Genomic DNA, 13,706 nt, shown 5'->3' on the forward strand with positions numbered 1-13,706 from the left:
TCAAATGCAATGGACATACTTCCTGATTATTGCAATTAAGTTTGCCTCATGACTGCTTACAAACTATAACAAGCAATATTCCTCATAGAATATCATAACAGCATCATCCAATTCTTTTTATAAATAATGGCAAAGTATGGTCATTTAAAGCAGCAATCCCTTAAAATGCACTGAGATGCCATCGTTGAATCGCTCTCATGTATCCCTACAAATGGACCTCCAGTGATGCAGTTGACCATGCCATTTTTGTTCCTGTATTCAACAACATAATTAATCAGTGTCAATAAAGCAGCAGTCAAACCGTGGCTAAAACAAACCACACTTTGAGCACAAATCGAATTCACTATGTCCCATTTTTGTATTCCAGAATCTTTGGTACAACCCGTTTCCATATTAGCAGCCATTATCTAGTTGAGAGTAGAGCTGCAACACCAGCTCAGACTACCAGCACACACACACACACATATGGGGAGACACACAACACTAGGCAGGCGTCGAAAAGCAGATCAGTGTGCTGAGCGTCACCCCCAAGCACTTTGTCGTTCAGTCATTGAACGATATTGGATATGCGCCAAGGGGAATAATCTATGAGTGCAATTTCTTCCCATGAGCAAGACAGAATGGATGCACAACGCACATGCTGCACAGAACAAAGCCCTGCATTGTCCAGCTGCATGAGACCACCATTATAATAACAGTTTGATTCATTGCTTCAATGAGAACATGCATTGGAGCGCTGTCCAAGGGCAAACATGAATAAACACAGTGTCGTAATCTCAGTTCACGCCAATCCTCACCACACTGCGCTTTCCTGTAAGTGGGCATGAAAGCTAATCACTAGGCTACATCCGTGACATATACAGTATCTAAGGGACAATAGGTGCTCCGCAAATAAACTAGGTTTGTCTGCATAAAATCCTTGGTCACATTTACCTTTGCACGGCGAAACACCGCAGTCAAAGTTGGCGTGGGTTGGATATTAAGTGAGTGTAAAATCTGCAAAAACTACTTGTAAAGTAGTCTCTTTTTTATGCTTTGCTTTATACTCTGGGAGAGAGAAGTTTATAAGAAACTCACTGCTAAAATGTATTCCTCATCCATTGTAAATATATTTACTGACAAAACAAGCAACATCCTATTGGTTTCTAATGGCGTAGGAAAATTATTCGCCACCGGAAGTCCATCAGGCAAAATTCCTGATCGTGTGGATTCCCATTGAGATGACAGTATTTCACCTGTGGAATTTCACCATGCAAAGGTAAATGTGACAGAGGCATAAAGCGGCTTCCACATGGCTGATATTGGGGCATCAACGCACCGCTGAATGACAACATCAAGTGCCATTTTGACCTATAGATGAAACACGACTTATTTTGATTTTAGCGCTTGCCAAAGTAATTCATCATCTGAATTGTCTGGAAATCATTTTGGATCAAAGATAAAAGTGTTTGAATTTTGATTGTCACATTACAACACTTGACAGAAGCGCAACGCTCCATTGGGGGCAACGCTTCACTCTGTATAGATCAATGTATTCGGCAACGCCTACGCGAATCATGTGGATGCCCCTTAAGTTGCAGACTGTGCAAAGCAGCCTGATCTCATAATTTTTTAGAAATGCATGTGTCGCGTCAGTTCCGAGATGAAATGTCCACTATGTGGTGCTGAAGGAGAGTTAAATGTTCTCACAAACAGAAGAGGCTTTTAAGTTTAAAAAAATCAACTAAACATACCTCCCTACCCTAAACCTTAAACCTAAAGATAGTGTCACTACGACACTTTCAGGTCACGGGGCGACTTGCGTGCTCTTCGGGACTCGTACCCTGGTACTTTCCATCGCAAGTGCAACGCTCTATCATTTGAGCTACCATGCAATTTGATCAGGCTCGTAAATGTAGTTGGTTATGTAATGCAAATGTTAAAATGTATTGCCTTGCAAGTTATGCACTATATTAAAAGTTGTTAGATGTTATAAGATAGCTGTTATAGGAATAAAGATCTGTTGTAGTGCCTCTAATGTTCCTTTCACCATGAAATTGCCGTGATACATACAATGAGACACAATTAGCAAAAACGTGTAGTAACGTGATTCTATGAGACCAGGTTGGTGCAAAGAGGCAAAGTAATACTCACCAAGTATTTGACTAAAGAGCAATTGCTCCAAGTCACCAAGTACAGTGACCACCAACTCTGGGTCCACTTTGAGGAAGGGTTTATCTCCACCTTCCTCACCTTGACCTTTGCCTTCAGGGTCCCCAGAACACCCGGCAGCTCCCTTCTTTGCACTCGCTTTGGCTTTGCTGGAAAGGATATCGTCGTCAGACTTGCAATCATCGGATGTCTTACTAAGTGGTTTTACTTCCGCATAAGGGCCCCGAGGGATCCGACTTTGGCCCTTGCCCAAGGCACCAGGTGCTGCCAATGGGGTGAACGACTTGGGTTTGCCCTGGAATAGGGAATGGTCCGATTTAGAGAGGTTGCGGGAGAGTTGGGTACCACCTGCCCCGCCTCCACCCGCTGGTTTGGGCTTGCCCATCTTCAGGTGGCCCGAGGCAGCCTTGCTCATATCGTCACACCATTTGGGCTCATAGAGTTGCATCTTCTTCTCCGCATCTGTCAGCACGGCCAAGTTGGTCAGGGATCTTTGCTTGCGGAGGTTGGATGGCACCGGTATGCGACCCTCTGTGCTGCCAACACGGTACACCTTTAACTCGCTCCTTGCCACACTCTGTGGCACGCCAGACTTGCCTCTCTTGGCAGCCATGCCCACACCTTTGACTTCCTACAAGCTCAGACTTGATGTCCCCTGTTTCTCCCTGCTTTTATTCAACCCCCAAGCGTCTTCCTTTATCGAAATGCATTTAGGGCCAGATAACAGAGGAGCAAGACCACAATTCTGCAGCTAATTCTGAAAATGCTAATTCCAAGTCCTTTCTTCCTTTCCTCCCTGAACCTTCCTGTCAGGCTGCAGCAGCTGCCACCCTGATTCTCCTTTTCTCTCTCCTCTTTTCTCTCACACACTCAGTTCTCTCCTCCCTTCACCAGACTGTCTTGCCACTGAGCCGTGCAGCAGCCGAATGACAGTGTTGAATGCAACAACGGTCCCTCCCCTTCTCTCTCTCTCTCTCTCTCTCTGTCTCTCTCTGAGCTGCATTTTCCTGTGCATCTCTCGGCCTCAGCAGAATGTGTGAGATGTTAGGGGGAGATGATAAATTGCAAAGCCTAAATCTTAACTGAATTCAGTCAATCTTTTAAAAAATATTTTTACACGCCTTTTCTCCATCCCTATTGTTCAACCCCTCCCCTTTCCAACGTCCAGTCGGTGTTGAATCCTCATAAAAATCACAGTTATGTATTCAATATCTGCCTTTAGGAGAAATACATTGACTATGCAAAGTAATTAAGGGGGACCATATACACAAATGTTAAACAAGATAAACATTTATATAAACATCCTTTATAAATTAGATAAATATGATGTTTAGATTTATAAAAAATAATCATTCATATAATTCAACAAACTTCCCTTGAAAGTGCAAGCTGTGCATTTCAAACACACTCTGGTCAAAATGCTTTTTGAATCAAATGAAGGAATAAATAAATATATAAATAAATAATAAAACATTAAATCAATTAAAAATATAAGTATTAAAAAAATCCATCCAGGTGTTTTCCATTAAAGCAACCTCATCTCATTTCATCAAAATACAGTTCATAAATGAATGTGTTGTTTTTAGACGATCCCTAACATATTCATGATACTCCATATCTCTCTCTCTCTCTCTCTCTCTCTGGAGTACTCCGCAATGCTTCGCTGGAGAAGCTGTCACCATAGAAACGCTGTTACCTACATCACAACACACATTAAGATGGCCGTGTCTTGCCACACTGCAATGCACAAAGCACATTGATACCGTAAATAAGGTAACAGCATAATACAAATTTAGTTTCTGTTTGCCGTTATGTGTTAACCCAGTCTTCTGTGGAACATAAAAAGAGGTGTTAGGCAAAATATTAGCAACAATCACCATTCAGTTTCATTGCATTCTGTCCATACAACGAATGTGTGCCTGACATCTCTGATTGAGTTCCACAGAAGAAAGTCATATGGGTTTGGAACACCAAGAATGCAGAACAATGGTAGATTTTTGGGTGAACTATTCCATTTGAATCACAGGAAGCAGCTAGATACAACTGACCAGTTTGGCACAATGACTTCATCAAAACCTCAGAGATGTCCTGCAGGGGGTCCACAGACACACACTTGGCCAAACACATGCTGGTCCTGTGGGCATCTGGGGTCATTCTGATGCCAAACAAGTCATTTGATGTTAGTGAAGAAAAACAAAGAGGGTGTGAAGAATGAAGTCTTTTGTTTTAATTCGCCACGTTTGGCTGTGCCTTTCTATGGGGCTTTTCCCTGATGACATCATTAAATGAAGAACACACTTCCTGTGGACTGCACATTTTTCAGAAAAAAACTGAGAAGTCACTAATTACAGATATGTTAAAAAAAAATGTCGGTCAACTTGACATTCGATATAAAATGTCAAAGCATCGACAAAGAAACCCAGAGAAGAATTATATTGCTCAAAGTTTGCTCTTTCAGAGCTCAAAAGACTTCTATTGGGAAGACACGCAGGCTTGAGTGAAGTTTAAGATGCCATTTATTTGATAGATGTAAAACAGAAAGTAATGTCTCTCTCTTTGGCGTAGGCCCCGTACGGCGGTCCGAGGGAGTTGTACCTGGAACCATCTTATCCTGCCGGAGATAGGAGGCAGGGGCGAGGAGCCTACCCTCGTGCAGGACAGGGCTCAACTGGTGGTGGTGGGGTGGTGGAGGTTGCCGTGTTAGCACACTGAAACAGCAATGTGATAGATTGTGAGCAGACTTATAAAGCAATGGCTTACATGCGACTGGCTGGGAATTACCCAGCTAATGATATGATGATGTACAGCTCTCAGTAATGTTACATTTAAATATCAACTTTGTCACAGATGTTTCTCCTAAAATCCTTAGGAGAAATAAATAGACACAAACTGTTGTCAGTGAGTTCTAGAATTAATATAGACAGTCTTGGAAAATGTGTATCTCTTCTGAAACTCTAGAGAATACCTAGAGAATGTCTAGAGTGTCAAGAGAATGGTGCGAAAAAAACATCCAGCGAGCGGCAGTTCTGTGGGCAAAAACAGCTTGTTAATGACAGAGGTCAGAGGAGAATGACCAGACTGGTCCAAGCTGACAGGAATGGGACAGTAACCCAAATAAACACGTGTTACAATAGTGCTATGCAGAAAAACATTTCAGTTGAGATACACAAATGTTAGACCCACTGCAGCCTCAGTTTTCTGTTCTTGGCTGATAAAAGTGGAACGTGACATGGTCTTCTGCTGTTGTAGCTCATCCTCCTCAAGGTTTGACATGTTGTGCATTATGAGATGCTATTCTGCTCACTACAATTGTACAGAGTGGTTATCTGAGTTACAGAAGCCTTTCTGTCAGCTCGATTCAGTCTGGCCATTCTTCATTGACCTCTCTCATCAACAAGGTGTTTTCACCCACAGAACCGCCACTCGCTGGATGTTTTCTGTTTTTCTCTTTACTCTCTAGAGGCTGCTGTACGTGAAAATCCCAGGAGATCAGCAGTTACAGAAATACTCAAACCAGCCCATCTGACACCAACAATCATGCCACAGTGTGTATATCACTGAGATCACATTTGCTCCCCATTCTGATGGTTGATGTGAACATTAACTGAAGCTCCTGACCCATATCTGCATGATTTTATACATTACATTGCTGCCACACGATTGGTTGATTAGATAATCGCATGAATAAGTAGATGTACAGGTGTACCTAATAAAGTGGCCATTGAGTGTACATTAGTCGATATTAAAGAGATCTCATTTGTGATGTTTTTTTTATTCCCTATGGAAAAGAACACTAGCACAAACCACAGACTTCACCATTTTTACTTTGTAAAGTATGAAACGCAAATGCTAATGTGACTACAACCCTCTCTCTAGAACCCAAAGGTTTTCTAAACATCTGGAGCCCATTCTGTGGTTGGCCAGCAGTGCAGATGTTTGCAAACATGTGAACATCCCATGGGTTACTGGCATTTGTAGCCGGTCAGCTGCTGCCATTACACCATAGTGATAAATTACACACACTGGGAAAAACTGAGATGTGCAATGTGCATGAAATGTTGACTGAATGAGTGTTTGTGTATGTATGCATATGGGTGTGCCTTTCTGTTTGTTTGTTTGTTTATTCAAGTGTTGTCATTCTTTTTTTTTAAATCACACCCCTCTGAAGAATTATTATGCGACACAGAGTATAAATCTTATGCTGAAAAGTCATAAAAGTATTTGTCACAATTGCACATATGTTGTATATTAGCACTGGAATCATGTGAACACATGAAAAATTGTTATTAGCTCACATCTGGAAATATAGGCCTATGTCATAAGACTGAGAATTTGTTTCTTAGTTCTGGATAAATAATATATTGTATAAATTAAACCACAGGAGGTTATTGGTTGTCTAAGCAAAGATTTGGGAGTGACAATGGAATTTACGTGCCTAAATTAAATTTACTAAAAGTGTGTTTCATTGCTGATGCAAGTTTCACTGTGCACTTGTTCAAGAGGGTGTGCTATTACTTTTCCAAATTATCCGATTTAGGATTTTCACCTGATGGGCAATGAAATGGGGGAAACAAATAAATAAAAGACACATAGATCTACATAAAAGGAGGGACCCAAGCCATAACAAGAGACCAGAAAAGTGACTTGAGGGTGGACTTTAGGGTCAATAAGCAACCACCTAGACTAACAACCAGTCAGAACACCCTAGCAATCACCTTACAATCACTCAAACACCCTAGCAACAACAGTTTTACCACTAAGAACACCCTAGCAACCACTCAAAACACAATAGAAACCACCTAGCAACCACTCAGAACACCCTAGCATCTACCTAACAACCATTAAGAACAACCTAGCAAACACTCAAAACACTCTAGAAACCACTAGAACACCCTTGCAATCACCAAGAACACCCTCACAATAACTAAGAACACCTTAGCAAACACCTAGCAACTGCCTGAACACATTAGCAACCACTCAAAACACTCTAGCAACCACCTAATAAAAGCTAAGAACACCCTAGCAACCACATACAGTAGCAACCACTCAGAACACCCTAGCAACCACTCAACGCACCCTTGCTACCACCTAACACCTCTCAGAACACAAAAGTAACCACTTAGAACATCCTTGCAACCACTAAGAACACACTCACAAGCACAAAGAACACATTAGCAAACACATAGTAACTCAGAGCCCACACGACTCCACATGCCGAAGTGTCCTTGGGCAAGACTCTGAACCCCAAGTTGCTCCCAATGGCAGGCTAGCACCTTACATAGCAGCTCTGCCGCCATTGATATGTGAATGTGTGTGTGAATGGGTGAATGGGACACAGTGTAAAGCGCTTTGTTAACCTCTAAGGTTAAAAAAGGTGCTATATAAGTGCAAACCATTTACCATTTTAGTAAACACCCCAGCAACCACTCAAAACACTCTAGCAACCACCAAATGAATTTTGGATTTAGACAAAATTTTGATATGCCTCATTGCCACAAAAAATGAGTTTTTGATACACAGTTGACATAATAGTTACTTCTACAGATTGAAACCTGTCCACCTGTTTTTAAGGCATGTAACAAATTAAATGTATTCAGTTAATATCGGGTTTCTCTGCAGAAACAATCCTCCATCAAACACAAAATCACAGGACCCTGTCACAGTATTGAATACAGAGCCAAACTCATAGAATTGGAGCACTGCTGAGTAGCATGTCTGGCCTACATTACCTGACAGTATGTAAATGAAATATGAGGTTCATATCCTCTATAAAGCAGTGTAGTCAGCCAAAGTCCACCATGAGTTTAAAAAAAGGTTTAGATGCAAATGTAATAAACCATACATCAGCTAGCCCACAACTCTCATCACACGGACTGCCAGTCATAATTTACAACACCAGCATCTGTTTATGTTTTTGATATATCTAAATAATAGCATCTCATAAAGTATTATGGTGGTATCATGGTGCAATGTTGGCATCTGATGGTAACACCATGGTAATTTGATATATACCGTGGTACTTAATTATGACCATATTCCATTTAGATACTGTACCATATAAACTCATATAAAATCCAAATAACTTTACAGATCTTTATTGTAAAGGGTTTAAACAATGTTTTCCATGCTTGTTCAATGAACCATAAACAATTAATGAACATGCACCTGTGGAAAAGGTAGGCAATTAAGGTCACAGTTATAAACACTTAGGACACTAATGAGACCTTTCTACTGACTCTGAAAAACACCAAAAGAAAGATGCCCAGGGTCCCTGCTCATCTGCGTGAACGTGCCTTAGCCATGCTGCATGGAGGCATGAGGACTGTAGATGTGGCCAGGGCAATAAATTATAATGTCTGCACTGTACTGACGCCTAAGACAGTGCTACAGACAGACAGGAACCACAGCTGATCGTCCTCAAAGTGGCAGACCACGTGTAACAACACCATCACAGGATCGGTACATCCGAATATCACACCTGCAGGACAGGTACAGGATGGCAATAACAACTGCCCGAGTTACACAAGGAACGCACAATCCCTACATCAGTGCTCAGACTGTCTGTAATAGGCTAAAAAGAGAGGCTGGATTGAGGGCTTGTAGACCTGTTGTAAGGCAGGTCCTTACCAGACATCACCAGCAACAATGTCGCCTATGGGCACAAACCCACCTTCGCTGGCCCATACAAGACTGGCAAAAGTGCTCTTCACTGATGAGTCGCGGTTTTGTCTCACCAGATGTGATGGTCGGACTCGCGTTTATCGTTGAAGGAATGAGCGTTACACCGAGGCCTGTACTCTGGAGCGTTATTGATTTGGAGGTGGAGGGTCCATCATGGTCTGGGGCAGCGTGTTACAGCATCAATGGACTAAGCTTGTTTTTATTGCAGGCAATCTCAACGATGTGCATTACAGGGAAGACATCCTCCTCCCTCATGTGGTGCCCTTCCTGCAGGCTCATCCTGACCAGCATGACAATGCCACCAGCCATACTGCTCATTCTGTGCGTGATTTCCTGCAAGACAGGAATGTCATTGTTTTGCCATGGCCAGCGAAGAGCCTGGATCTCAATCTCATTAAGCATGTCTGGGACCTGTTGGATCAGAGGGTGAGGGCTAGGGCCATTGCAAAAGCCTTGGTTGGAGTGTGGGGTAACATCTCACAGCAAGAACTGGCAAATCTGGTGCAGTCCATGAGGAGATGATGCACTGCAGTAATTAATGCAGCTGGTGGACACATCAGATTCTTATTGTTTACCCCCCAAAATTCCATTTTAGCTTGTAAGTGCATGCCTATACTATACCAAAAAGCACAATAGTAATACAATTGACGTGGAACTATGGTGATTTCAGTGTGTTTTGGGCATGGTAATACCATTGACTTCTTTGAAGCACATTGGAGAACACATTGGAGTAAATGCAATGGTATATGAATATAGCAATCATACAGTACATCAAAGTATTATGGAATTACCATCTGATATGGACACTGTAGCATGGTACAGTCACAGAACTTTTAGTGGGGGTACATTAAACACTTTAAATATCTGAGGTAAAGTGTAATGCAAAATAGTTACAGATTAGAACAATTGCATGGAACAACTTTCAAAATATAAATTGCATGAAGCCCTAGACCTGCTCAGCTGACAAGCAAACTCACTGTGACGGCCATGGAAAACGAATCAGACTGCCTCCGGCCAAAAAGCAGACCAGAGCAATTGCACATAGAGTAATTACAGCTAAGTCAGCCTGGTGCACATTTTCCCACAATTTTGCTGTGACAACTTACTAAACAATTATAAGATTTCAGTCATGAACTTTGGAGTGTTTTAGCAGAAACTTACCAAGATCTTCACAGCAGACTTCCATAGAGTCTGAGGAACAGTCACTCACATTCTCAAGAGAAGACTCATCTGCATCCTCTGGAACCTGCAACCTGAGGAGAAGAGGAAGAGTGTCCTCACAAGGTGATCAGGACTCTTTATTGCATGACAGTTCCCTATAAAAATAACATTAAGCTCAAGAGACTTCATGGAGTTCTCAGTTACTTTTCAGTTAACTATCAACTTTGTATCAGATAATCCTTCTTAAACTACTATAGAGGAGGAATAGAAAAGGACAGCGAGTCAATTGTTAAAATACAGTAAAAGTATGGAGCTATTTAGTGGATGTAGAGAGCACAGCTCAGATAATTTAGTCTCTTAAAGTTTGATAAGAAAAGTTTGAGTTCATATGTAGATCTCTGACTTTTGATTGACTGTTTGAGACATTGTTGAGAGCTGAAATTTAAGAGGAGACAAGAGAGATTACTGGAGAAGAAACATCTGAGAAGCAGAAAATGTTTTCATTTGCTGTGCATTTAATCTCAATGCTATCTAGGTCAAAAATTAAGATGGTTGTAATTTTTCTTCCCAATAGAGTGCAACAGTACTTGCCCACTTTTTCAGCCATCTTGGTTATGCAATTACTTTCCCCATGCAATTTCTTCCATAGGAATTTCATAAAGTACTTTATGAAAGAGTTCCAAACCATGAGCCAAAACAACCAGCTCAGAGGTGAATCATGACAAACAATGATTTGAAGCTAAATTCGTTTTTGAAAATTGGCACAAAAAGACAAAGGCATTGCAAATGGTGTAATTAAATAAAAAATTATAAAAAATACTAAACTATTGATTTAAAGTTGTTGATTGTACTGCAAGTATAGAAACAATTATTGGTGGAGATTTTCTTTGTACTTGTGGGTAGTGTAGTACATCTTTAATTCTGCTATTAAACCCTATTTTTAAATAAAAGAAGTTAAAATAACACGGACTGATGGCTTAAACAGAAGTCAATACCACCAATTAACATCTTCGGAGCTCACGGCAAGTCTGTCCTCAATGGTTCGCCAATTAAAAGATTAATGGGACTTTTAGTTCCGGAACTCAACTGTTGCTCTCAATTGGTTAACACAAACTCATCCTTACCTGAATCTGAAAGGCGGCGTGGCCGCCATGCGAGGAGACTCCCTGCCTGCAGGATGTGCTTTTGCAATGGTGACCTGGGATTTAGAAGCAATCATATTGACATCTCCTACTCCAAGGGACGACATTTTCATTTGCTGCCTTTGTAAGCACCGTTGAATTCCAGTTGATGTTTCCCATATGACATTCCCATTGGTTAGCTTCTGATGGGCCTCCTTACTTTGGTGTGCTTTAGACAATATACCAGAAGGCTCAACAAGCCCATTGTCTAGACTCCTAAATTGGTGATGCCCAGATCTCCAGTTCTTGTTGGAATGTCTATCCAGGTCTCTAAAGTTATCTTGGGGTAATGAGCCCCCTTGTAGGTCCTGCATTCTTTTAAATGGGAGAACCTCTCTTTTGGGCACATGTCGGCTACTATGGGCTGATCGGGGAGCAAAGGAAGCCCTGTTTAAGCCATTGGATGTCCATTGAGCTCTCTGTGAAGGCTGAATCTTCAACTCTGTCCCTTTGGGTAACTCATAAGAGACTGATTGAGAAAGTATGGTTGAAGTTGAGTAAGAGATTGAGGATGTTTGTCCACCCTGATGTATCTGGGCAGCTGGACTGAGTAAACTGCTGCTCAAGCACTTGGTGTCATGCTTGGAGAGGCTGGTCAGACTCCTTGGCAGAGGAATACCAGAGCTGCTTGAAGACATTGTCTTTATGTTCACTCCAGAACTCATGTTTGAAGAAGGTCACTAGATGAAGCAAGTGGGTGTAAGCTGTTTTACAGTCTTCTTATAAGCCACAGGCTGTCACATTTAGCTGGCGCTAGTCACTCCAAATCCCCTTGTTCAGATCTAATTTAAAATGGCAATAAATATGGTCAAAATATGGTCTCTTTGTATTTATAATTTAAACATTAGCTATAGCTTTGTTTGAAACTAAAACTTGGATAATTTGCATTGCCGATACCAATTAGGACTCTGACACTCTACAGTACACTTGGCCAAATCTGCTGCCTCTCTCTGGAGGGGTATGATCAGAGGTCTGCTGACAGACTGGCACCACTTGGCACTCCCAGCAGGAAGTGCCCTATTTGTCTGCCATCTCTCAAGCTCATCCAGTGACTGGCACAAAACTCTCCCCTTTAATAGGACCTCTATTGTGGCTGTAGAGTTACAGTGTTGTCCATCTCTGTTCATATTACGTCAGTACATTCAGCTTGTACTGAGAGTCAAATTACTTTATAGTAACCGATAATGGGCACATAAATCTACCCCAACTTCCTCTTTTAAAACTTGAGTATTCATGTGCCAAAAGCCTTCCAGGTCACAATCTCTGATTCCAGATCAGTAGAAAGCTTTATAAGGACTGATAAAAGAGAGATTGATAAAATGGGCCCCTGAGGGGTCTTTTTTAGTAATAATACAGAAAAATGCCAAACTATGGTAATAAAAATCACAATCATTCTGCCAAAAAACATGGTTATTTTTTACCACAGTAACACTATGGTTAATTTGTGGTACATGTACCATGGATTTTAAAATAGTTCAACAATGGTACTGTAGTAATACCATGTTCATATTTGTAAGGGATGGATGAAGCTACTTTGAGGAAACTCAAAGTAAATGGAAGGGAATGCAAAACTAGGTTGCACTTTATATTAGGTGTCTTTAACTACTATGTACTTAAGTATTTGATGCAATTTACTTATTATGTAAATACATGTTGTTGCATAGCATTAACATTTAAAGTACCTGGATTTAAATAAATTTGTAGTTACACTGTTAACCTTATCTATAACCCCAAACCTAACCCTTCCCCTAAAACCTAACTCTAACTCTAAACCCAACACAAACCCTAACCCTACTCCTAAACCTACCTGTACCTCAACATCAGTAGCAGCAAATGTGAATCCTTGAGAATTCACAACATGTAGTTACACAATAAATACATTGTATTGTATGTCAGTACACAGTAGTTAAAGACACCTAATATAGTGAAGAGTGTATTGATGCTGACTACCACACCAGGAGTCATGAGATCGAATCCAGGGCATGCTGAGTGACTCCAGCCAGGTCTCCTAAGCAACCAAATTGGTCCGGTTGCTAGGCAGGGTAGAGTCACATAGCGTAACCTCCTCGTGGTCTCGATTAGTGGTTCTTGCTCTCAATGGGGCACGTGGTAAATTGTGCGTGGATCGCGGAGAGTAGCATGAGCCTCCACATGCTGTGAGTCTCCGCGGTGTCATGCGCAACGAGCCACGTGAAAAGATGCGCGGATTGACGGTCTCAGAAGCGGAGGCAACTGAGGCTTGTCCTCTACCACCCGGATTGAGGTGAGTAACTGCATCACCATGAGGACCTGCTAAGTAGTGGGAATTGGGCATTACAAATTAGGGAGAAAAGGTGATTAAATGCCTATTAAAAAGGCATCTAATATAAAGTGTGACCCAAAGCTATTTCAGAAAAAATACCCCTGCCCTGTCCTCAATGGGGCTCCATAGACATTAAGTAGCCTAAAATACATTTTAAATATAATAAAGAAGCCTTTTTAGTTTTTTTACAGGTAATCAGTAGCTATGTTTTCATCCAAGGTGTGAATTTA

The 13,706-nt window shown here is 41.3% G+C and overlaps 2 protein-coding genes across 2 annotated transcripts in view; both read right to left on the bottom strand.

Annotated features, from left to right (window-relative positions):
* LOC127646654 (neuron navigator 1-like) overlaps nt 1–3,025 on the bottom strand; it is a 93,976-nt gene extending 90,951 nt beyond the window's left edge. Inside the window, exon 1 of the mRNA XM_052130447.1 lies at nt 2,134–3,025. Within this exon, the coding sequence (XP_051986407.1) occupies nt 2,134–2,764 (631 nt within the window). The 5' untranslated portion in view covers nt 2,765–3,025. The remainder of the gene's footprint in view (nt 1–2,133) is intronic.
* A 1,739-nt stretch (nt 3,026–4,764) lies between these two features.
* Nucleotides 4,765–11,839, bottom strand: LOC127646564 (uncharacterized). Its single transcript, XM_052130319.1, has 3 exons — nt 11,118–11,839; nt 9,994–10,085; nt 4,765–4,859 (listed from the first exon to the last, which is right to left on the bottom strand). The coding sequence occupies exons 1-3, from the start codon at nt 11,837–11,839 to the stop codon at nt 4,852–4,854; spliced, it is 822 nt and encodes a 273-aa protein (XP_051986279.1). The 3' UTR covers nt 4,765–4,851.
* Nucleotides 11,840–13,706: the final 1,867 nt, after the last annotated feature.

This window comes from Xyrauchen texanus, chromosome 7 (assembly GCF_025860055.1).
Source record: "Xyrauchen texanus isolate HMW12.3.18 chromosome 7, RBS_HiC_50CHRs, whole genome shotgun sequence".
Taxonomy (NCBI): domain Eukaryota; kingdom Metazoa; phylum Chordata; class Actinopteri; order Cypriniformes; family Catostomidae; genus Xyrauchen; species Xyrauchen texanus.

Excerpts from the sequence above, each read along its gene's own strand:
- LOC127646564 (XM_052130319.1), bottom strand. The coding sequence starts at position 11,839 with ATGAGTTCTGGAGTGAACATAAAGACAATGTCTTCAAGCAGCTCTGGT. Across the intron at positions 10,086-11,117 it reads ACGCCGCCTTTCAGATTCAG|GTTGCAGGTTCCAGAGGATG; the intron begins GTAAGGATGAGT and ends TCTTCTCCTCAG.